The 22680-nt window shown below is 38.8% G+C and overlaps 2 protein-coding genes across 3 annotated transcripts in view; one reads left to right on the top strand and one right to left on the bottom strand.

Annotated features, from left to right (window-relative positions):
- Positions 1-12572, top strand: part of LOC111608380 (genetic suppressor element 1-like) — an 18328-nt gene extending 5756 nt beyond the window's left edge. Inside the window, exons 1-3 of one of the 2 annotated variants that reach the window (XM_023332259.1) lie at positions 5965-6305; positions 10007-11727; positions 11840-12572. In XM_023332259.1, the coding sequence (XP_023188027.1) occupies positions 10165-11727; positions 11840-12304 (2028 nt within the window). In that variant the 5' untranslated portion in view covers positions 5965-6305; positions 10007-10164 and the 3' untranslated portion in view covers positions 12305-12572. Of the gene's footprint in view, positions 1-5964; positions 6306-10006; positions 11728-11839 lie in introns of those variants that run through there. The other variant, XM_023332250.1, reaches the window with a different exon arrangement.
- Positions 12564-22680, bottom strand: LOC102221485 (interferon regulatory factor 4-like). The gene is made up of 8 exons (XM_005805702.2): positions 21994-22680; positions 20445-20640; positions 20255-20328; positions 19806-19854; positions 15910-16014; positions 15426-15812; positions 15195-15313; positions 12564-14758 (listed from the first exon to the last, which is right to left on the bottom strand). The coding sequence occupies exons 1-8, from the start codon at positions 22159-22161 to the stop codon at positions 14651-14653; spliced, it is 1206 nt and encodes a 401-aa protein (XP_005805759.1). The 5' UTR covers positions 22162-22680; the 3' UTR covers positions 12564-14650.

Below are 22680 nucleotides of genomic sequence, written 5' to 3'. Positions count from 1 at the left end.
TTTCATTTATCCGATTCAGACATATTACTGTTTAATCTGCAACACTTTTCTATAGCAAGCAGCCTAAGGAATGAGTTGAGTAAATGACTTCAATGTCAGTAGGTATGGTGTGGGAGGGGTAGTGGAGCAGCAGCAATAATGTCAGTGTATAGCAACGTTGCCTTGAATACCAGCAGTGATAAAGGTACTCCAGACAGAGTCTCTAAAGCCAGTCTAGACAGTCTATCTGAATATGAATGCCACTTAAGCTGCCAGTGAGAGACCAAGCTATGCTGTCTCTTCGTGGAGATGTTACGTTTGGTTACAGCTTGCTGACATTTTAACTGCTGAAACAGAACGAGCAGAAACCCGAGGTTTGACTGGCACTCAATAGGTGGACAAAGCCAAAGACAGCAAATGTTTAGAAGGAACAGTGGCCCCCCTCCCACTTCCTCCTTCACACACTGAAACTTCACACGCTTGTCCTTGCTCTTTCAAGCATTTTTTCTTACCACTCTCCCGCTGCTTCCACCTCTCTTGTAAGCCGGTGATCTCATAGCATGGGAGTGCATCAAAGGCTCTGAGTCTGGTTAATCATATCTCATACTAGTGAGAAGATCTCCTGCCAGAAATACAGTGAGCCAGCACACACACACACACACACATACACCTATATATAACATCACACAAAAAAGTTGGAAAACCAATTTGGGAAAGAGCTGCGAGAACAGAAATAGAAAAGCATGACTGTGCATCAGCCTTGTATGACATCACTACTTGCTGTCACCTAACCTATAGTAACACATTTGAAGTTCTATTGTGCGTGTTTTTCATCATGATAGCTGCAAGTAGAAGCTGTCATGGTTTGAAAAATGTTGTTTCAGATGCAGGCAAATTACAATCTTCAGAATGTGGGGGGGAAAAAATGAAACTCCCATCAAACGACATCGTAAATGCCAAGCAAGTGACAATGACATTACACCTCCAATTGGAAATGTCATATAAACTGTGACACATGTTTCACACTGACACGCGTATAAAAGGAGAGATGGAGAAGCGCTCCTGCAGCCGATGGCTCCGCTATGGTCAGAGCAAAAAGCAGAACGAGGTGGAGGAATTTTTTACTTCTGCTGACTGGCTGACCTGCATGTAATTAGTCAAGTCATATTTTTAACTGATATTGCGTAAAAGCCAGCTTAAGGAGCCGTGACTGCCCTATTTATACCCCAGGGGCTAATGGCCCGTACCATTAACACAGGGGGGATTTCGTCCCCAGAACCATACTAAGCCTGCCTTAGGCTGTACCAGTTAGGTTTCACAAGGGATTAGCCCAGCAATACATTACAGGCCTCAGAGTCTGAATCACTCACACACTGCATGAGTCTGCTGTCAGCTAGGGCTTTTCAGAGTTCAACAGTTTATTTATTTAATTTATTTCAATTTTCTGTACATTTAAAATTATTTTCACTCAATCAAGAAAGATAAAACAATGTAAAAGGAGTGACAGTTTGAAACGTATACTTGAATTTTTATTCATATTTTATGACTAAAAGATGGCATGATGAAAATTATTTATATACTTCATAATTATCAGTGAAAAAAACCTTGTAAAGACTGCTCAGCGTTTTGCATATTTCTACAGTTTTTTTTAACTATTTATCTTTGGTGATGATGGCCTCTTTGCCATTACCCTGATATGCATCTCCCTTCAGAGTCTCTATCAAATCTAAGAGTCCAAATCCACTTCAAAATATTACAATTATTTAAAGAAAAAAGGGTCAGAGCTGGTAAAATTAAAAAATTACTTCAAATGTATCTGCCCAATAATATGAGCCTTAACTTTATTTATGTTTCTTTTTGTGGAATCAGTTTAGCTTGTTCAATCATAAATTCAGTTCAAATATATTATAATGTCAATATATTGCACCAATTTACAACAAATGCCATGTCCAACTCACATCAAGTTACAATTAAACAATGCAAATACTCTACAAGAACAGGATTATGAAAGGGGCAAATTTTCTCTATTTGTTAACCCCTTAACTGGCGGTATCCCATCCATGGGACGAATCTAGTTTGTTTGAATACGCTGCCTTTTTCGCCGCCTGTTAAGGGGTTAAACTTATATTGCTAGTATTTACCTATAAAACCGGATGTAAGTCCTTGACTATAGGCCCATTCGTGCAATGACTGTTTTGACTGAGGCATTGCTGCTGGCTCATCCTGCAGAAGAATGGGTCATTGCCCTAAAGGCTGACCTGGCTTGTCGCCCAACAAGCTATTGCCTGTATCACTCTGTCCTTTTATCAGCTTAGCCAGGCTCCTTGTAGCGTAAGCCACCACTGTAGTACTCCCCCTTCCCCTCAGCCCCTCCCTGCATTAATTTGCCTCTCCAACACTTCTCTAAATCTAACTTTACAATTTTTCCAAGCATTTCTCTTGCTCTCTGTTTTTCTGTTCTTTGCCCTCATCTCGCTATACTCTCCTCTACTCTTCCCCTCTGTTCAGATCTATTACATTCAGCAACAAAATTTCTGCTGCATCAGACGTCCATCATAGATCTCCTTCTCAGCCTGAAACGTGATAGGACACCCAATACAGGGATACTCATGAGGAAGGGCAGATGTAAAGAAAAAAAAAGAGCAAGCACAAAGGAAATGACTATTTTCTTATAAATCAGATCCTCAAAGTATTATAGTAAAATGTTCAGTCACCTGTTGGGGTTCTTGCTTCTTTTGCTCTTGATGTGCTATGATTTCTTGAATGCTGCCTGACTCATTTGACCTTTCTTGTCGAGACTTGACCCTGTTTGTGTGTATCTGTGTGTGAGAGAGAGGGAAATAGAGAGAGGGAGAGAGAGAGATGGCCGGATTACACAGTGCAACGCTACAGAGAAAGACAGAGAGAAACAAGAGATATGGAGGAAGAGTTATACACCACCAAATGACTCAGGGGGTGCTATAAATGACTGGCAGTGCAGCATGGATCTCTTGTGCTTTTGCTTATGTTGATGTTTGTGTGTTTTGGATATATTAAATAGCCGAGAGTGCCTCCATGAGTACAACAGTGTAGTCATTTCTACATCTCAATGCTGCGCTACATACTTTTGTGATCAATCCATACGCATTTCTTTCTTTTTCTCTATGACTAGACTGCCATGTGCACATTCATATCAAACAGGACTTTGTCCTTTGAAATTTGTCAGATTATACAGTGCCTTGCAAAATGATTAAAACCACCTGAGCTGTTTCACTTTTTGTCACATCATAACCACCAAGGTAAATGTATTTTATTGTAATATTTTGTGATGCCCCGAAAGAAATGTAGAGGATAATTTTGAAGTAAAATTTGAAGGAAGCATATTTTTTCAACTATTTCACAAATCAAAATTTGCAAGTGTGCCTAACATGTTTGCAGCCCCCTTTTATTTGATAATCCTAAGTACTAGGACTCCTAACGATATTGGGAATAATTTCCCATTATTGTTATAACTCAATAACAATGCATACTGCAATATATTTAATGTTCAATCATTTTACTGACCTCCAATCCAGAACTGCACAACGTTCTGGAGGATGTAGGCAGAGGAAAGGCTTTAGTCTCATGGGCAGCTAAGCAAGGTGGATGGCATCAACCAACTCACTCACTCATTGGTAATCTAGCAACAACCTATTGAGCAATTTACAGAGCAGTAGTTTCAGGTTTCGCCACCATACCTCGTAGTTGCTTGAAAATAATTAAAAAAACAAACAAACAAAAAAAAACAGCATGGGGCGAATGGAGAAAATGGCAGCTTGAGAGAGAATTGTGGATAAAACAGGAGGCAATATCTCATCACTGGATTGGCGAGTATTTCAGATATTTTAAACAGAAAAAACAATCAATGATTATCTGTATCGGCTAATAGAAATCATTGACATTGTGATACGTTTTTCAGCTATACCGTCCAGTCCTACTAAGTATAATTATGGATGGTCAGACATTGCCTAGTTGTTGAAACAGTTTATCTGAGTCTCGGCATCAATTCAGTTGTCCTCTGAAGGTCGTGCACATCACACTGAACATGCAATCTTGAGTAATGTTTTTACAGTGCAATCCTGAAAGGAGACTGAGACTAAGGAAAGGAAATCAGAGCATATTCATGTCAGTCAGAGCACACCGTGTGATTTTGAACTGCATTATTTTTGGTTTAACACAACAATCCCCCAAATATACAGTCATTAGCAGTTGTAAGAATTCAAAATATGAAAAAAGTTGGAAGAGCGTGACAGCTTTTATATGACGCTGTTATGCATTTTCATTTAATTGATTTCCCATTATTTAACACCTCTTATTTCCCACTATCTAGAAACCTTGCTTTGATGCTTTTGATAACAAAAGCGAGAAAAGTATAAAACATAGCCTTGCATCAAGCTGTTTAATTTACAGCCAAAGCGACACTAAGGTTGTTTGTGTATTAAATCAATAGAAATGTTTTTTTCAGAAGAAACCTCTCCCTAACATATGGACAGTTACATTTAAGTTAGCAGCACTTTGAAAAGTCCATAGAAAGAACTGTTGTCCTCTTTAAATGGATTCATGTTTGGCTTACTGATTCTTTCTATGAATCCTGTACCTGTTTAGTCAATAATACATAAACATCACATATATTTCAACAATTTAAGATTATTCCGATTTCAGTTATACGTCAATGATTTAATTTTCATGCTGCCCTGCAACTGTTTGGTCTCTCATCCAGGATATTCCGAAATTCTTCGTTTACGTTTCTGCCCACATGAAACATTTGCTGGAGCAGACAGCAGCCGTGCCCACACAACCTCAGTGTCTATCATCTTCCATCTGAGCTTGCTTTGAAAAATAAAAGTAACAATCTGTAAAATGTCAGAGGTGATGTTTTTGGCAGTTGTCACCTCCCAGTGAGGATGTTTCAGTGTGGGCTTCCCGCTGAATTTTGTTTTCACACCTCCATTTCTTATTAACCCTTCCATTTGGCTGCGGTTGATAAGTGAGTCAAGGTTAATGTCTTGTTTGTGGGTAGAAGTCTGTGTTTTATTCTGCATTTTAAGAAGATATAAGAGCACATGGCCCGAAACCCTTTTCTTGGTTTGTTTCCTTTCCATGCATGTCTCTTGATTGTTTCTGTGCTCTGAATGAACGCTACACTCACGAATAGAGTACCGACAAGCCAAGGCAGCCATACCATCACACTCCACTTGTACTGACTGAATCACTGAAGCAAATCATTCAGAGCTCCCCTGCAGTGCTCCTCTGTGCGTTTGAACTTGTTTCAGTCTGTGTACAACTACGCGGGTGTGTGTGTGTGTTTATGTCTGTGCAAGCATATAAAGTCAAATCAAATGTATTCATAAAAGCTCTCTTAATAAGCAGGTTCGTCACAAAGTGCTTTGATGAGAACAAAGGACACAAATTCAGATGAAACTGCAGATAAACAAAAAAGAGCACTGTGCATGTGCATGTTTGTGTGTGTGCGTGGGTCTGGGTGTGTGTTGCTGTGCATGTGCTTTTCTGTGTTTGTGTGTGTTCTTGATGGATGTGAGGTTTAGTTTTGAGTCAGAGGCAGCAGCAAAAGCCTAAGTCTGAGAGTGTGTGTAGGATGAGCCTCCTACCACGTCCCTCCCTGTCTCTCATCAACTGTCTTTCTGCCTCCCCTCCATCCTTTTCTTTCTTCTATGTGTCAGCATGTCTTCTGTAAATGTCATTACAGACATAAATTAGTGATTTGATTGCTCTTCACTGACCGATTAGCAATATTCCATGTTTTCAACTTGAGACAGTTTGTTAGAAGTAGAAGACATCAGACAACAACGAGATCTGTAGTCTGCATCCTTGACTGTGCATACATATGAGTGCATGTATATGTGTGTATGCATGTTTGTATCCCTCACAGTGATTAAAGCAAGTGGGCGGCAGCAGCAACTGGTCTGCCTGTGTGGCTCTGCATAGCAGACATGTTTCTCACTGCTAGATATTACTCATTTCCTCAGCCCTTTGCACACACAAGCACACGCACACACACTCTCTTGACACACACATGCTCACAGGCACAACAGACACGGAGACGGATAGCAGACTCTCAGTTTTTTCCTTCAGTTTGGTGGGCTCGCTGGTGTTATTTCACTCGTTCAGAGATCAGAGGCAGGGCGTAGCTGCAGGCTGCTGATATCTGCGGGTGTTAGAGCCCATGGCGGTGCTGTGAAGGAAGCACCGTGGCACAGTAAGGAGCTGGGAGGTGGGCTGACCCCCCTGGGAGGACTAGAATATGAATGAGTACCAGCTCTGGGACATCTCCTCACCCCGGTACCAAGGTCAGTCTTACATCATAGCAGCTGCCAACTTCATCCACCTGCTTGTTCTAACTCTTTTCCTTTTGGCTGACATCTGTTTCTTGCTTATCTATTACTTATAATACAACTGACTTAATAGTTCAAGTTTCACAAGTGGGACATTTTAGACACTTGTGAAAGTGTCTTAAATGAGGTTTGTACTCACAAGTCGGAGTGCATGTTTGACATGTCTCAAGCAGATGCATGAAGAGAAAAGGCGGGATAACATAGAGCAAGGCATAAGTGGGTATGAGTTTATTTACCTAATTAATAAAAAGAGTTAATTATTATTATTATTATTATTATTATTATTTTTGTTAAAGCTAATTACAATTTTTTTGTTTACTTTCTGATCAAAACCCTAAGCTTTTTAGCATATTTTACATGTAGGAATGAGCAACATTTTGATGTGTGCGCTCTGTTTCTTTGGATGTATTGAAATTTTTTTGTAGAACAACAGTAACTCCAGCTAAACTCCAGCTCGCTATGCGCGTCTGCACAGTGTAGGAGTATTCTGTTAGAGACATTTCTTTTCAAACTCCTCCACATGCACAATTGTACTCTTTGTTTTGTTGTACTCTTTTTGCAAATTTATATTACATCTATTTTGGAGAGGTGGGAGTAAGAGTCATGTGAGGACAAATGCTAAAACGGGATCATTTTTAAAACAAATTAGTTTCAGACAGTATCATGAATCAAGACAAAAACATTTCTTAATTCAAACTAATTATTTCTTTAAATAAATGTAATTTTTTTATTGTATTTTGAGTTTGTTCATTTCTTAAAATATTAGGATTTATTTTTGATTCTTTTTATCAAAATAAAAAATCAACATAAAATAGAAATAAATAAATATCTTCTATACCTCTTTATAAAATTGAATGTAAAAAAAATTAAACATCATTTAAAGGGCACCATTTAATTCTGTTATTTTTCAGAAGTTATCTTTAAACAGACATTTTTTCGTTGCAGTTATTTTTTTTTTAGCTGAAACAATTAACAGTTGTATTTTCCTGTGAAAAGTACCTTGGAAATAAAGGTACTTTTTTGTCTGTTAAACAGTTTAAAGAAAGGCTTTTGAATTGACTGATTTATTGAAAATGAACAGCAGAAATACCACACTATGCAGAAAAATACCACTCTCCTGGTATTTGGTCAGTGTACTGCAGGCACGATTGGCAGTCTGAAGTGTTCTTGAAAATAAGTCTACAGGTATTTTTGTCTGGCCACATTTGAGATGAATTACTCCAAGTTATTTTGTTTTTAAGTTACTTTAACAGACTTCATCTAAAGCCACTCCTAGAATTAAGCATTATATTGTTGTCTCTGTTCATGCATGACTGAATGAAAATCTGACAGACGTGCTATTGAGAATTGAGCCCAACAAGTTTAATATTTGTTTTATTTAGTAGGAATTCTTCCATCGTGTGGGTCTAACAATTATTTTCTTAAACTCTCAGCTATAATCGAAAGCTCTGGTATTGGTGTCAAACTTCATAAATTCTTAGGACATTGAAACAGTAGTTTAATACTGCAGTAAAAGCTTTCCACATTTTGCTTATTTGTCTTCTTTGTCACCATTTTTTGTGGTCTAAGATGAGGACACACAAGATTTTTGTTGTCAGTGCTCATTCTCCTTTTTCTCTTTCCGAAGGATTTTATTAGTTGAAAATAACAAATTGGTGCATTACTGCCGCCAACTGGCATGTTTGTTTACCCACAAAATTGATTGGAATTTGCTACATTCAATTGACTATTGTTGGTAAATCATGTGCGGTTGTAAAGTGTGTGATCTGTGTTTTTTTCAGATCGTCATCCAAAGAAGACAACTGAAACCAGTCAGTTAGTCAGTGTGACTACCAAATCTTTTCCAAATTGGAAAACACTGCTAACGTTGTGTTGCTTGCCTCCATCTTTACAGTTGCTCCGACACATTAGATTAGCTGTGAAACCTTTGTAGACTTTTGGTTACTTATGACGACACTTGGTTCCTTATGAAGACACATGTTTCCTTGGTTGTGATTAACTGTTTTATATCTGACAAAGATGAACTGCAATCAGGATGTAGAAATACAGGGATGGCACTTCACCTCAGAAGTCAAATTTACAGATGTTGAGTGACAGAATAGAGCAAATACATAATAGTATATTGTGGTTGAATTATGAATCAAGTAGATAATCCAGAGCTTATCTTTCATTTGGAATTAGAAGGAAACTTTTAAATCAATTTCAGAATGAGCCTGGAGTTTGAAAAGAATAGAAAGGAAGATCAAACTTTCCACCTGCATTGCTTATCAGATGTGCATTACTTCAGGTTCACTACATCTTTGTTGGGCAGACAAACATGCATCATGTCATGTTAACTGCACAAACATCCCAAACCTCTTACTGCCCTATTTTTGGTTTCCAATAAGATGCTCAAACAGCTTGTTACATTTGCTCGGTTTTTGAACCGAGTCTCTTGATGAGCAACAGCACACCCGCCTCTAAAAAGTATCCCCGTCTAACCTCTCTAACCAGCTGGAGTGTATATGAGTGTGTGCATATGTGCGGACACAGTTGCCATGGAGACAGTGTGGTGGATGGTCAGACGGCAGGGAGTTGGTTAGCAGTTGACAGACTAGCGGGCGAGTGCGGGGCTTGAGTGGCCAGCAGCTGGAGGAGCGACATGTTGGAGGAGGGAACGGCTGGACTCGCAGCCATCATTTCAAAAGGGCTCTTTTAAAACACTGGGAGAAGAATTAGTGGAGCTCCCCCGCACTTCTCACTGAATGAAGTGAGGCTGGAAAAATCTCTGACACATTCGAGGACTCAAACACAAAGACTCAAACAATTGAACACATTCACAGATTTTTTTCCCAAACAAAAACATGACACATTTTTACAGATCAACCATGGAAAACATGTCACACACACACTGGCACACATATTTGCCCAAACCCCTGCTGCGACGCCTATTTAATATGCAAAAACGCATTTCCTGTGTCTACAACAACTGGTGGCAATATCAACAGTGATTGTGTCAGCTATTGGTGGGCAGTGACCAGCTTTGTCTATCACTGGTGGAGTGCTTATAGTCGCTTGAGGGAGTATTTGTCTGTTATTGTCCATATGTTCATCTGAAAGTGAAGGGTAGAGGGGGTGTTGGTAGTAAGCTTATGTAGAATACAGAGAGTACCCGAGGATGTCGTGGGGGTGGATCATGAAAGTGGTACAAAAGCGTATCTACATATTCCAATCATCCCCCCCGAGTCAGAGATGAAAACTCTCCTGCTGTCGGGCCTTGCTGTGTGTGTTTTTGTACATACTTACTGCACTGCCTCTGAACTTCACTGGCTGCAAAATGTATTTTTAGCTCACATGTGGGAGTAATGTATTTGAATGAAACGAGCAAGATGGGTAGTTTCAGTTGCACCACACTGGACATGTTAGGTAATGACTAATTAGCAACAACCATCAGAAAGCTACAAGTTTCTAACCTCTTCAAAGTAGTTTGGAAGAAAGAGTGAGTGGCTGATTTTGCTCCATCTGTCTAGTACAGCTGAATATTTGTTTGTATGTCTGACCATACTGACAGCTAAGTCTTAACTACAACTCATGCCAGGACCTAACAGACTGTTCTTTCCCAATGTTCACACTTAATCTCTCCTACTTCTGTCTCTTTCTCTTTTGCTCTGCTCTAGGTGAGTGGTGCTTCAGTGCAAAAGCAGCAACAGCGATCCAACAGTGATGCTGTGTACCGGCCTTCCCTTCTGTGTGCACCCCTCGTTTTCCCGTGAGGCCCATGTGACCTAACCTACACTAACACACAGGGGGCCCCCACTGCTGCTGGAGCCCACCCATGAATCCAAGCCCTGACCGCAGCAAAGAGCGCCTCCCTCCCAAAAAGAGGGAGTCTCGGCAAGGGTCTGCAGAACACCACGTCCCTCTGGATGAGTTTAAACCGCCTGTGCCATTTCGGAGTCGGCATACTGCCAGTAGAGGGGAGGGAGGCAGGGAACACAGTGACCGGGACAGAGTTCTCGCTAACCCAAACTCCCATCTCCTAAACAGTCCTCCAGCCCTTCCTACTCCAGCATCAGGTCTCCATGTGCCATTACCATGGTCGCTGAACTACTCTTCACCTGTTTCTCTTCCACATTTTCCAAGCCAGGTCAGCGACAGAAGGAGCTCAGTGTCTCCTGCCTGGAGAGATGATCCCCTCACCTCAACCCTACCCCATCACTCTAGGTGGCTCAGAGGGGAGGGACCACTATCATTGCCCCCCTCCCCATCTTCTTCCTCATTTAAGACTCCATTTCCAGCAAGTACAAGAGAAATGTGGTCCTACCTTAACACCGGTCGCCGGGATTATAGCTCTCTCTTTTCTCCTTCCTACTTGTTTAGCCCTCACTCTTTGTATCCCCAAGACCCCAGCTTAGTTGATGTAAGACCTAGATACAAAAGGCCTAATGGCTTAGATGGGTCAGGCAGCAGGACTGCCTCAGTTTCCAGACCTCTCCTCACTGGAGAGTATGGGAATGACAGCAGCAGATCTAGGCTTGATGTAAGTCAATATACTTTGCATGCCAATGGTGTACGTAGACAGCAGGAGGACCTGATCTCCCCTGTCCATTCTGCAGGGGCATTTTTGTCAGATTCTCAACCTCAAATAAGCCCTGAACCACATTCCTCACTGCAGGAAACAAATCAGTCTGGGAAGACCAGCTCCACTTCCCTCCCCACTAGTCCACATACCCTTGGACCAGATGCAAGGGCTGGCAGAGGTGGACTTCTGGATCATGGGGGGGCTACACCATCTGAGGCCCAATATTACCCCTTTGGATCAGTCACCCATCCCAGCCCTCACCCCCAGGCCTATCCTCTCTCCAGCTCCTCAGGAACACTTTCATACAGTCTGCATAGGGAGCCAGGTCCAAGGCAGCACACACTAAGGAATTCACCACACTCACCCCTTAGTCTGCCTAACAGTCATGACAGGTCACAAAGAGAGTGGGATAGAGACCTAGAAAGAGACAAAGTCCTCCAGAGGGACAGGGAAAAAGGTAAAGTAAAAGATAAGCAATTACATCATGACAAAGACCAAGAAAGAGAGAGTGAGCGTGAGAGACGACGCAACAGAGAGAGAGGGAGAGATTTTTCTCCTTCCAATCCTCAGACATCATCCCCAGCCCTGCGCCCATCTCCCCCTGCACTCCTACCTCATTTCACCAAGGGGTCTCTGATTGAGCTGGCCAGCGGGCGGTTGAAACGAGTGGAGGAGCTGAGGACAGAAGACTTTCTGAGGAGTGCAGATACATCCCCTGAGTTCCACCTCAGCACCTGCACTGTTCTGGTGATTTCCCCAAGCAGTACACAGGGTTTCAGTCACCTGCAGGTTCACCTTACAGATCGCAACTCTCAGGTCAGCTTTTGCTTGTGTTGAATGCTTCTCATTAAGAAGTTTGTTAATGTTGTAATGTTGAATGGCAAAAGTCCCATTGACTTTAAATAATCCTGTTCTTGTTTTTATTTAGGAGTTACTGCAGGTCTTGGTGGAGTACCCGTTCTTTGTGCAAGACCTGGGCTGGTCTTCCTGCTCTCCTCAGAGAACTACACAGCTGTATGGCCTGCCCTGCCGTCAGCTTAGTGAGGGTGATGTTTGCCTAGCCCTAACCCCAATGCCCACACAAACTCAGCGGACACCCAGCCGCACCAGCTCTAGGGCTCATCGCACGCAACTGCTCCCCAGAGCTCCAGCAGATTCAAGCAGCTCGCAAAGGGAGGAGATGCCACCACCACCTCCACCCCCTCCACTTCCTTCCCAGCCACCCCTTTTAACACCAGGCCCTTCTTGCAAACTGGCTACAGATACTCCCGCAAAGGAGCAGCAACGGCCTCGTAAACGGCGCTGGTCTGCACCAGACACACTTCCCTCAACCAGAACTGATAAAAGCCTCCTGGATTTACCTCATGGCTCCAAGCTAATGAAGTGGCAGTAGAAACTTGCACATGCATACTTACACAAACATGAGCACACACACACCCTCCTTGTCTCTGTTGATCCTACCAAGACAAACAATGGAGAGACCTCAAGGTAGGGTTGCAGGGAAGATATACACAACAATAGAAGACACAAATGACAAGTGATATGTCTAATTCATAAAGACGTAGCCCCTGCTGACCCTTTACTTTCCTTTCCTATTCTTTCTTTTCCTTGACTTTTCCCCTTTCCTTTCCTGTCCTCTCCTATCCTACCCTTTATTTTCTTTTCATTCCTTTCCTTTCCCTTTCTTCTTTTCCTTTCCTGTTAATTCCATTCCCTTACCCTTTCCTTTTCTGAAAGAAGCAGCAGGGTGCATGTCAATTCGCTCCTTCACCATTTGGTACTATTGTAGTTTTGGCCATTTTATAACTGATTATTTTGCACACAAAAGAGTGCTGTCCACCATAGGGACGTTTTACACTGACCATGCATCAGCATGTATCAATCACACCCGTGTTTGTTTCCATGATTCAAAGAAAATATCTACATCCTACTTACTGTAAAGAGATGTGTTTCTATAACTCCAATACATAATATCTTACAAGATCACTTAAAGGTATTTTGGTTTGCCATTGGGTTCTAATCTATAATTTTTCAAGTGATCTAAACGGAACAGAGTGAAGTACATAATCTTCAGGTATTGATATACAGTTGAACGAAATTACATGAAAGTTTCCACTATTACTACCATTTTTCTCCATAACTGACAAAATACATAACAGCCTCAAATAAACTGATGCACCATGGTATAAGTTCATAAGAGAGTATTCAATTATTTATTCAAGTGCATAAAATAGAAGCAGGAAGGGATGAAATGGTAATGCTTAGATTCAAATTTGAGTACGAACTGGTGAAGGGGTGAATTCACTCAGAGATATAGCAGCAACTAATTGACTCTTTACAAAGACACTGAAGATATTTAATGAGACAATCAAGCACTTGTCTGTGTTCACTCTGTTTTTGCTATGGTCGTCCCACACACCTTCTCAATAAAAGTAATTACTGCAGGGTATTTTCAATCAGTGTTATGAAAGTAAACGCTATTGAGGAATTGCATATATATATATATATAAACAAATTTTAAATTTTAACTATATATATATATATTACATTACAGATGTTATATACAGTAAATATGCTAAACAGATTTAATGCAATTTCTGTCAATCTTGCAATGCAGTTTTTCTTTAATTGTTTCTTTTCTTGCATCGGAGCCGATGTTTTCACACCGGCCTGGGCAGGCAAGGTGAATGTATGAGCAACTCTTCGCCTTTTTTTGTAATTCTTATCACTGGGAGTCATTTCAAAAGGTTGTTCATCAAAGCATTACTCTCCAATATGTTCTTAACATTATCTCTGAGAAAGGGAGAACACTAATGAAAACTGCGTAACAGACAATCCCACCCACACAGACAGGTCTGTGCCACATCGCCTCGACACTTATGGTGTTTTTCCATTAAAAACTGAATGATGGAAGGAGTAAAAAAGGTGCAGTATGGCTGAAGAGTAATGGTGCTAATAACACGTTGGAACATGATGCTTTGTGAATGCTCTTGACCCCTGTGTGTACTGTACGCTTCAGTTCCCGTCTCATTTTTTAATGTACTGTATATGTTCGAAGGCAGGGAAAAAATGATGAAAGTATTTTAAACTCAGATACGGGTAAATCATCTGATTCAGCACTCTCTATCACTTTAGTTGTTTTTTTTAATTATTATTTTAAAGGAGAAAAATCTTACCTGTTACTTTATTTTCTTTTTAAATGTTACAGCTACAAAAATGTATATTTTTAAAAAAAATTGTGAATCTGTTATATGATGTTCGATAGAAATAAATGAGAAAAAAGCTTTATAGATTTCATTTCTGTGGTCAATTTATTCCACATATTTGTTCCAGAATGAGAAAATTAAATTAGCATGTCATACTCCGAGGATGAGTTCAACATCAAATGAAGAGGGAGAAAAACATTCACATTATTATTTGTTTTTCAGCATGCTTTGAGCAAAATGCACAACAGGTGTCTAGCTGCACTATAGAAAATAATATCAAATACAAGCTGCAATAAAGAAGATTACAATAAATTTACCGTAATGCCTTTCAAATGTACTTATTGTACATACACACACACAGACACATCCCTACACATACATATATATATATATATATACAGTATATATATATAATTTTTTTAATATATTTTTTTAATATACTGATGATACTTTATCCTTTATGGTGATTATGCGGACGGAAGTCAAGTTCACTTGTGCATTGTCCATATCAACTCTGGCACATGGTAGATTTCTCAGTCTATCTTCTTTCCTTTTGCGTTGGAGGTGAGATTTTGATGTTTCTCCTCAGTTTGTCCCAAGCTGAATCTCTGTAATAGTTCCACAGCAAACAAGGGAACCACCTGGCCAAGAGGAAACAGAGAAACACTCAATTACTGTGTCTGTAAGGACATCTACTGGCCAAAAATATCACTCTCACGTGTCTCTCACACATCTGAGATAATGAAACTAGTTACATTTATATTTCTAAACTACCAGTGGATATTTGGTCAAATATCTGGAAGTGTAAAGAACATTATTTCTTCATAAACCACCAGTGATCAGGTGCAACATTTCTGGCAGTGGAGTAAAGAAATTACAAGAGGCTATACAAAAATTAAGGTATACTTGTAGAGAGCTTTAGGAAGACCTGGAATTGGCAGGTACACCTGCAAAGCATATTCATCAATCCATGCAGACAGGTTTCTTTATACAATAGACAATCTGACAGTGCCCTAATCAAAAAGTTTTTTTGCAAAGTATACAACAGCAAGCTTTTTATGTCCCTTTCCAACTCACATGTGCCATTATGAGCTTCCTGGTTTTAGGTACGTTTGGATCTGGATACTCTTCCCCAAAGCAGAGCTCGATCTCGTGTGAAGGTGTAGGCCCCTTTCTCTGTAAACTGTTCTGGAGTTCTGTAAATTATATATTCATATTGGTGTTTTAAGAAGAAATGTTTTTTTTTTCATTTTTTTTATTTAAAAAATTCAGTTTAGCATTTTAAATTGTATGCATCTTGTGTAATACCATTTAGGAATGAGGGTATATCCATCAGTTTGCAGGTTTTTTCACGTTCCAGTTTGTTTGGCCTGTCAGCATGCTGGGCCAAGGGACCACTCCAGTACACCCTGCCCTGGCAGAAGCGCTTGATAAATACCCCATCTGGTGCCACCCACAATAGCACACCCCTTTCCAGGTGACAAAGAAGGCGATTCATCGCTTCTGCCAGGCAATCTGGAAGAGCTACAGAGCCTGGGGAGGGGAAAGAAAGCTGCTGCGCAGAGCAGGGTCCGTAGATCTGTTCATTTCCCAAAGGAACATGACCCTGGAGGATAAAGCATCCGTCTAGGCTCTCCGTGATCACTTTCGTCACTGTCTGGCCCTGGTACAATAGTCTCACCTCCATGCGAAAGTCTGTGCAAAAAATGCAGTTAACACTGATAAAGATCAGTATGAAAATACATGTGTGCTAAAGTAATTATATTTATTTGAATACTTATGATTTTCTTACCGGTTATATTGAGGATGGGACTGAAGAAACTTACTGGATCAGGAGCCTGAATTAGATTATTTTTCTCTGTTATCTCACAGTACATGTGCTCCCTCATCAGGTCATCTGAAGAATAAAACACATGAGAACATACTCAAGACAGCAAGTTTGGAAAGTAGTTGCTGATGTTTTTATTTTCACAAATTCACACAACCATGTGGGTGTTGAAAATTATATTCATTTTAGTTTAAAGCAAGCTGATTATTAATTTGTCATTATACCAAACAGCAAGAGCATATATTAGTTGCTGGTTTTTTGTATTTTTGTGGCATACAGTTGTTGGCCACCGGTCATGTATCGACTTGTCAGGGATGAGAAGGTAGATGGCATTGCACCCACTTTGACAAACAGCTATTTAAAAACATTGGCAATCTTTGTTTTTTGTGTGTGCTGGAAAGATTTAATTTTCACCATTTTTATTATAGGTGAGTTTACATGATTTTATTGCTCTATATTATATATATTATATTACATATTTTAAAGAAATATTTCAAAACTACCAAAAATAAATAAATAAATGAATGCACAACAAAACAACAGGGTGTTCTGTAGATATGAAATGAAAATATGTTGGAATAATGTTGGGGAGGGGAAGTACAGAACACCAATGTTGGAGCTGAATTTATTACAGAAAGTACTGTAGCCTTAAGATTTTTAAACATTCCTTAACATATATCATCAAAAATATGTCCAAATTCAAAAGAACAGATTAAAATCACACAAACATGTTATTGCCCATTTAACCTAAAACCATTGCAGAACCAGTTTTGATCAGGACAAAATTGAATGTTCAAAGGGTCAGTTGCAGGTATAGCAAAGTTTTAAAAAGTTTCCAAAAATGTAGAGAGACCTGAGTGGATCATGGACTATAACATAAAGCTTCTTCTCACCAACTTGTGTTTGCACTCTGCTGCTCAGATGGGTGAACAAAGTGTTTAGAACAATTGGGAAGTGTTTCTAGTTGCAGACTACATGAACAGTCATGGTGTAACAACTAAAGGAGCAACACCCAGCAATGTTATTGATGTATTGCTCGTATAAAACTACTGTGAAAAACTATCGACAGAATGCCTCCACACTTTGTCCAAACAGAAACCTGACCAATTAATCAGCATTTTATAATGTGTTACTCTATAAAGCAAAGTCCTGATCTCAGGCCCAACTGGTTCTCTCCCAAACATGAGGCAATAGCATACTTAGAATGTCAGATCACAAAAAAAAAAAAAACACGTACGGTAACAAAGACACATGTCGGAAAGAATATTACTGATTATATGCAATTTGTTGGAAATAACATGGGCAAATTTAGAATACGGTCTCACTGTAAGGTTATGTGAATAAATAGGTCTATAAAATCCAACTGGTTTAAATGTCAAGGTTTTTTTTGTAGAAAGAAAAACACTGCTTTCCAGTCCAACCTTATTAATCCTGTGCAGTAGAGTGTTATTAGAGTTATTTAGCAAATGTATCTGCATCTAAGCCAGATGCCTTGACATTATCGATGGAACAGTACAACCTGACATTTATTGGTAATTTCAACCTCTACAGGAAAATATCAAAACATCTTTCTGAAAAGAAATGTAATACTTGCACACTGCAAGTGTATTTATGTCACTTATACTTTTTTACATTTTGTAACTTTATAAGTATTGTATTCACACCGCTTTACTTTCCTACCCCTAAATAAAAACCAGCCACTGCAAACAATTCCCTTTAAAAGTCACAGAGTTAGTAAATGGATTGCATCTGTATAATATTAAATTGCAGCTTAGAGACAGCTGTTCTGCGAAGGCATTTGCCATCTTACCAATACATGACTGTCTATCTGAATTGGATAAAGAGAGCATTAATCAAAAAAGCACTCAAGATGTCCATGTTAACTCTGGAAGGGCTTAGAACACCCATTAGTCTGGACTTTGACATCTCTCATTTGAAGTTTGCTACAAGTCACATAGGGAACACAGCAAATAAGTGGAAGAAGGAAACCTAAATCAAAAGTTTTGGCCTACATGCAAAGCTCTTTTTGCAGCTGAAATATAGCACAGTTTGGGAAAAAAGTCCTTCAGAGGCTGCAAACATTTGATATCTGCAGACACTTTTCACAGACTTTCTGGCCTTCAGTTATTTGCAAAGAAAATAAACAATTGTTTCTGACATACATAAAGCTGATAGAGACATCCCAAAAGCCTTGCTAGTTCCAAAGAAATGTTGACACAGGCAGCTAAATACAAATGAACATCTAACTATTAGAATTTATTTGGATAAAATATTATTTTGCCTACCACTATGCACTACTTTGTGTTAGTCTATCACATAAAACAGATTCAGGTTTGTGGAGGTAGTGAGACAAAATGTAAAAAAGTCATGGCGGCACCGTAAAGTAAAAGTAATTTGTTCGCAAAATCAGTACTAACAGAGAAGCCTTTCTAGAGATGATCTGCACAACTAACCAACAATTAACTAGCAGGTATGCTTCCAACTATTGTTGTGCTTGTTATGTGACCATAATTACACTCTCTAAAAGTTAAACTTTGCTGCCAATAAAACAGCATAGAAAAATCATTTACCTCATTACCTTGCATGTGTCATATCACCTTCCAAGCATGTGTATCTGCTTTCAGAGTGAATTGCCTGACATTTGAAAACCAGTGCATGTTGCATAATAACAGAACCAATCAAAACCAGAAGTGAAACCTAACTTATAATATTGCATTAGAGTTGTTCAGTTGTTTTAACTTAAGAACGCAAGAGAAAGACCAAGAACCTCCCCGTAGACATTTGTGCACAAAGACCCAGTTGTGATGTCCCTTAAGACTAAGAGCGTTTCAGAAAGGAGAACAAGTTTCGTTGATGTCATAAAAACATGAACATGCCTTACTTCAACATTCATACCTTGACTATAACTTTTATATACGCAAAAGTAAAAAAACTAAACTAAAAATAAATAAATTACACATTAGAGGACATTTTTCACTAAATCATCTCAGCAAATCAAACCCTAAATTACTTCCAAAAACCTAATCTGCATTCTCCTATGATCATCCTACACATTTTATAGGAAAAGTAAATAAAATGTTTGGTGAAGCTATGATGCTTTAAAGTTACTGATCCAGGCATGTTTTGTTTGTAAAAAGGCCAGAAAAACAAACTTTATTAAAATTGGGATAAATTATGTAGTTGATAAAGTCTGTGTTGCTGGTTGATAGATGACGGAAATATACACCTCTGGAAAAAATTAAGAGACCACTTAAATTTATCGGTTTCTCTGATTTTACTCTTTATAGGTATTTGTTTGAGTAAAATATACATTGTTTTTTTATTCTGTGAACTACTGACATGTCTCTGAAATTCAAGCAAAAATATAGTATTTATTTGCAGAAAATGAGAAATGGTCAAAATAACAAAAAAGATGCAGTGCTTTCAGTACTCAAATAATGCAAATAAAACAAGTTCATATTCATTCAGAAACAACAATTCTAATGTTTTAACTCAGGAAAAGTTCAGAAATCAATATTTGGTGGAATAACCATGAGGTTTTTTCAATGGGGTTCAATGCAATGGGCTCTTTTTTTCCCCAGAGCTGTAAACATACAGATGCATCCCAGTTAATTCAAAATGTCTTAGAAAAGTTAATTTATGTGTTATTCTAATTTTTAGAGAAACTAAATTTTGAGGTTTCATTGATTATGAGCCATAGTAATTCAGACTAAAGGAAACAAATACTGGTAATTAATCAATGAGTAACACTTTTTGAATTTAGTTACTGAAACAATTTAACCTTTCAGTGATATTCATTTAGTGGCATTTGCAGATGTGTCAAGAGGAATTTCTAGCATATTTGCATGTATAACTCTTACCAGCACATGGTTTTTCTTCTTTGTGAGCTTGAAGTTCTTCCTTTTGACACTGAAGTAAGAAAAACAGAAACCAAAGTTAAGGAAGCATCTAACAAAAATCGGAGCAGGAAGACTTGATCATCGAGATTTTCCCCTACTTAGCCTAAAGATATGTTTTCAGATGGCAGAAGACTTGCAGTTCAAGTTAAGTACTACTGTTAAATTAAGAAGCTGACTGTATCTACCTCTTTTTACCATCACTGACCTTAAAATGACTCATGATATATTCATAAATCTCTTTGTAAAACTCCAAATTATTCATCAACTGTCAGAAGTGACTGTTTTTGCCTGCCACCCCAACCAAACAAACCACTCACAACATCCACGCCAACCAAAAGTATTCTTTGTGCCTCGAGACACATTTTATAATTACTGTCTCGTTTTCTGTATGAGTGTATTTCTCATCTTACCTGATTTTCTGGATAACCAGGGCTTCTTGGAGATAACTTCACCTGCTTGAACACATATTTTGTCTGAGGATGTGCTGTGAGAGAAGGAAGTAGCGAGCACAAGTGAGACCAAACACAACAGTTTGAATTCAGAAAACAAAACAGAAAAGACAAAGTCGGTTTGACCAAAGCTAATTATTTTTTTTTTTACCTCCCGGCTTTGACAGGCAGACATCCTGTTCAATTCGATAGACCTTGTATGGTTCAGTGATGTCCAGCTGGTTGCGTTCAGGAACCTCCTGGAAGTCGGTGCTCTTGTTAAGTGCACAACGGAGTCTGGTTTTCCACATTGTGGGATCAGCTCTATCCCTGCCCTCCTTGTATTTGCCTTTATACACGGCCCAGGCCTGTGCAAAAAGATACTGACTCAGAAAACTATCCCAAAAAAACTTACTGTGTAATACAATGAGAAGTAGATAATATAATTTTTTTTTTCTTGTCATATTAGCTTGAATAATATCAATTCATGGTATACTTGAATCCAAAGTAATCAGACTAAAAAACAGCAAAAAATATAAAACCAATTTTCATTTCATTTTTGAATATGTAAACATTTCCACCTCGTTCCTGGAAAACAACAACACAATAAATATTTGTACAGGTCACATCATACTTCAAAGCAGGAGTTTCAAGGAGGAGATCTAGATGTGTAGATATTAGACACACCAACCACTCAGTCAGAGATCAGAATAAGACAATTTCTCCCTAATTAGCTCTGATTATGGATCAACAGCTCAAACAACAAAAGAAATCCTGTCTTATTTTTCCAGATTTATTTAATAAATGAAAATCAGAAACTCCCACCATTTAGTTATGTTAGGTTAATCTTTGTAACACCATAATTTGTCACATTTGACCAAATTCAGGGTTTTGGAAAGGTGCCGAAACGTTCTGTAATCCATAAGAACCTGGAATGTCATTGAAAAGAAATTTCATTATCGTTACTGGGTGACAGTAACTCACTGTAGTTTGCAAAGGCACAAATTTATTCTAAACTGTTGGTATTAGTGTCTCAAAAGCTCAACTATTAGACTTTTATTTTAACAAATACAATCAACACAATTTGTCCAAATTACAGACATTTGACTTCCATATTGATGTATTAAAGTGATGATATTTAATGTTTAAATAAGCACAGGAAATCATTTCAATCTTGTCCTTTAAGGGCTTTTTATTTATTTTTTTAGCCCAAATAATAGTCAGTAGATAGTTTTGATTTTATGTAGGTATTCCACATATTGGTTTATGTATTTTATGAAACATAACTGAAAGGAAAAAAATAATGCGCTTTAAATCACTTTTGTTTTATCAACGGAAAGTTTTTTTGTTTTTTTTTTACCTCTTACATTTTTATCTTGCTTTCCCCCTAGCGGACTTACGACCTAAACCCCTTATTCATCTTTAAAAATAAAATAAAATAAAATGGGATTTCAGACTAAATAGTCAAAAAAAGTATACTTTCACACTTACGACACCCAAGTCAAACATTTTATAAGTTTGCCTATAATCACGTGTCATAATAGCGTTTGATAGGATGATAGGATAGACTTTGAGCAGGATTTTTAATTGAACTCAGTTTGGGTTTCCTTCGCTTACCATTCGGTGGGAAAGCAATGTTGTCCCCATTTCAGAGCTCAGTGAAATAATCTGCCTAAGTAACTCAAGGCTTTTCGGAAAGTGAAACATAAAAAAGTGTTGACCTTAAAGAGAGCCGCATCCTCCGTCTGCTTGTAGTCCTTCTTGGCTGCGTGCTTCCAGGGGATCCTGAACATGGTCTTGCCCTCATCCTCCCAGCACAGGCCTTCATATTTCCCACTCTCTATCTGAGCTACCAGCCACTCTTTCAGGTGCAACTTGGCTCCATCCATCTTCAGCACATGTTGCGTGTCACAGGAACAACAGTCCACGGTTCAGGACAGCTTCCGATAGTTTTACACCACTTTTGCAAACATAAGAAGTCTGTATTCTTTGGTCTGTCACGCCACTCGAGCTCTCCTTCCAACAAATAGGGGGGGAAAAGGTACAATAAGAAGTCAGCCAATGAAGCTGTTCAGTTTTACACCTACTGAGTTCATCGGAAAGTTAAATGGAGAAGTCGCAACTAAAATTCGGAGCGCTTCCACAAGCGAAAGCGAAAGCTTTGAAGCTATTTTTATGCTTTCGGTTTCCACACTTTGCTCTTTAGAACATTTAATCATTTCCAAGTAAAGTAACCTTGAGTATCTGACGGAATACTGTTTAAAGGATAAGCAAAAACTAAAATTAAGTGAAAATATGTAGTGGATATGCCATAGATGTCTGCTTTTATTACAACAATTAAATTGACTTTAGAAAAAAAAACACTTGTTATCCTAAAAGCAAGAAAAGGAAAACGTAAAATATGAAAG

This window comes from Xiphophorus maculatus, chromosome 1 (genome assembly GCF_002775205.1).
Source record: "Xiphophorus maculatus strain JP 163 A chromosome 1, X_maculatus-5.0-male, whole genome shotgun sequence".
In the NCBI taxonomy this organism is placed as follows: Eukaryota; Metazoa; Chordata; class Actinopteri; order Cyprinodontiformes; family Poeciliidae; genus Xiphophorus; species Xiphophorus maculatus.
Note: the sequence above shows the minus strand (reverse complement) of the source record. Positions and strands in the feature narration are given on the sequence as shown.

Excerpts from the sequence above, each read along its gene's own strand:
- LOC102221485 (XM_005805702.2), bottom strand. The coding sequence starts at position 22,161 with ATGGATGGAGCCAAGTTGCACCTGAAAGAGTGGCTGGTAGCTCAGATA. Across the intron at positions 20,329-20,444 it reads CTGCCTGTCAAAGCCGGGAG|CACATCCTCAGACAAAATAT; the intron begins GTAAAAAAAAAA and ends CTTCTCTCACAG. Across the intron at positions 14,759-15,194 it reads GGAAGCTCATAATGGCACAT|GTGGTTCCCTTGTTTGCTGT; the intron begins GTGAGTTGGAAA and ends CCTCTTGGCCAG.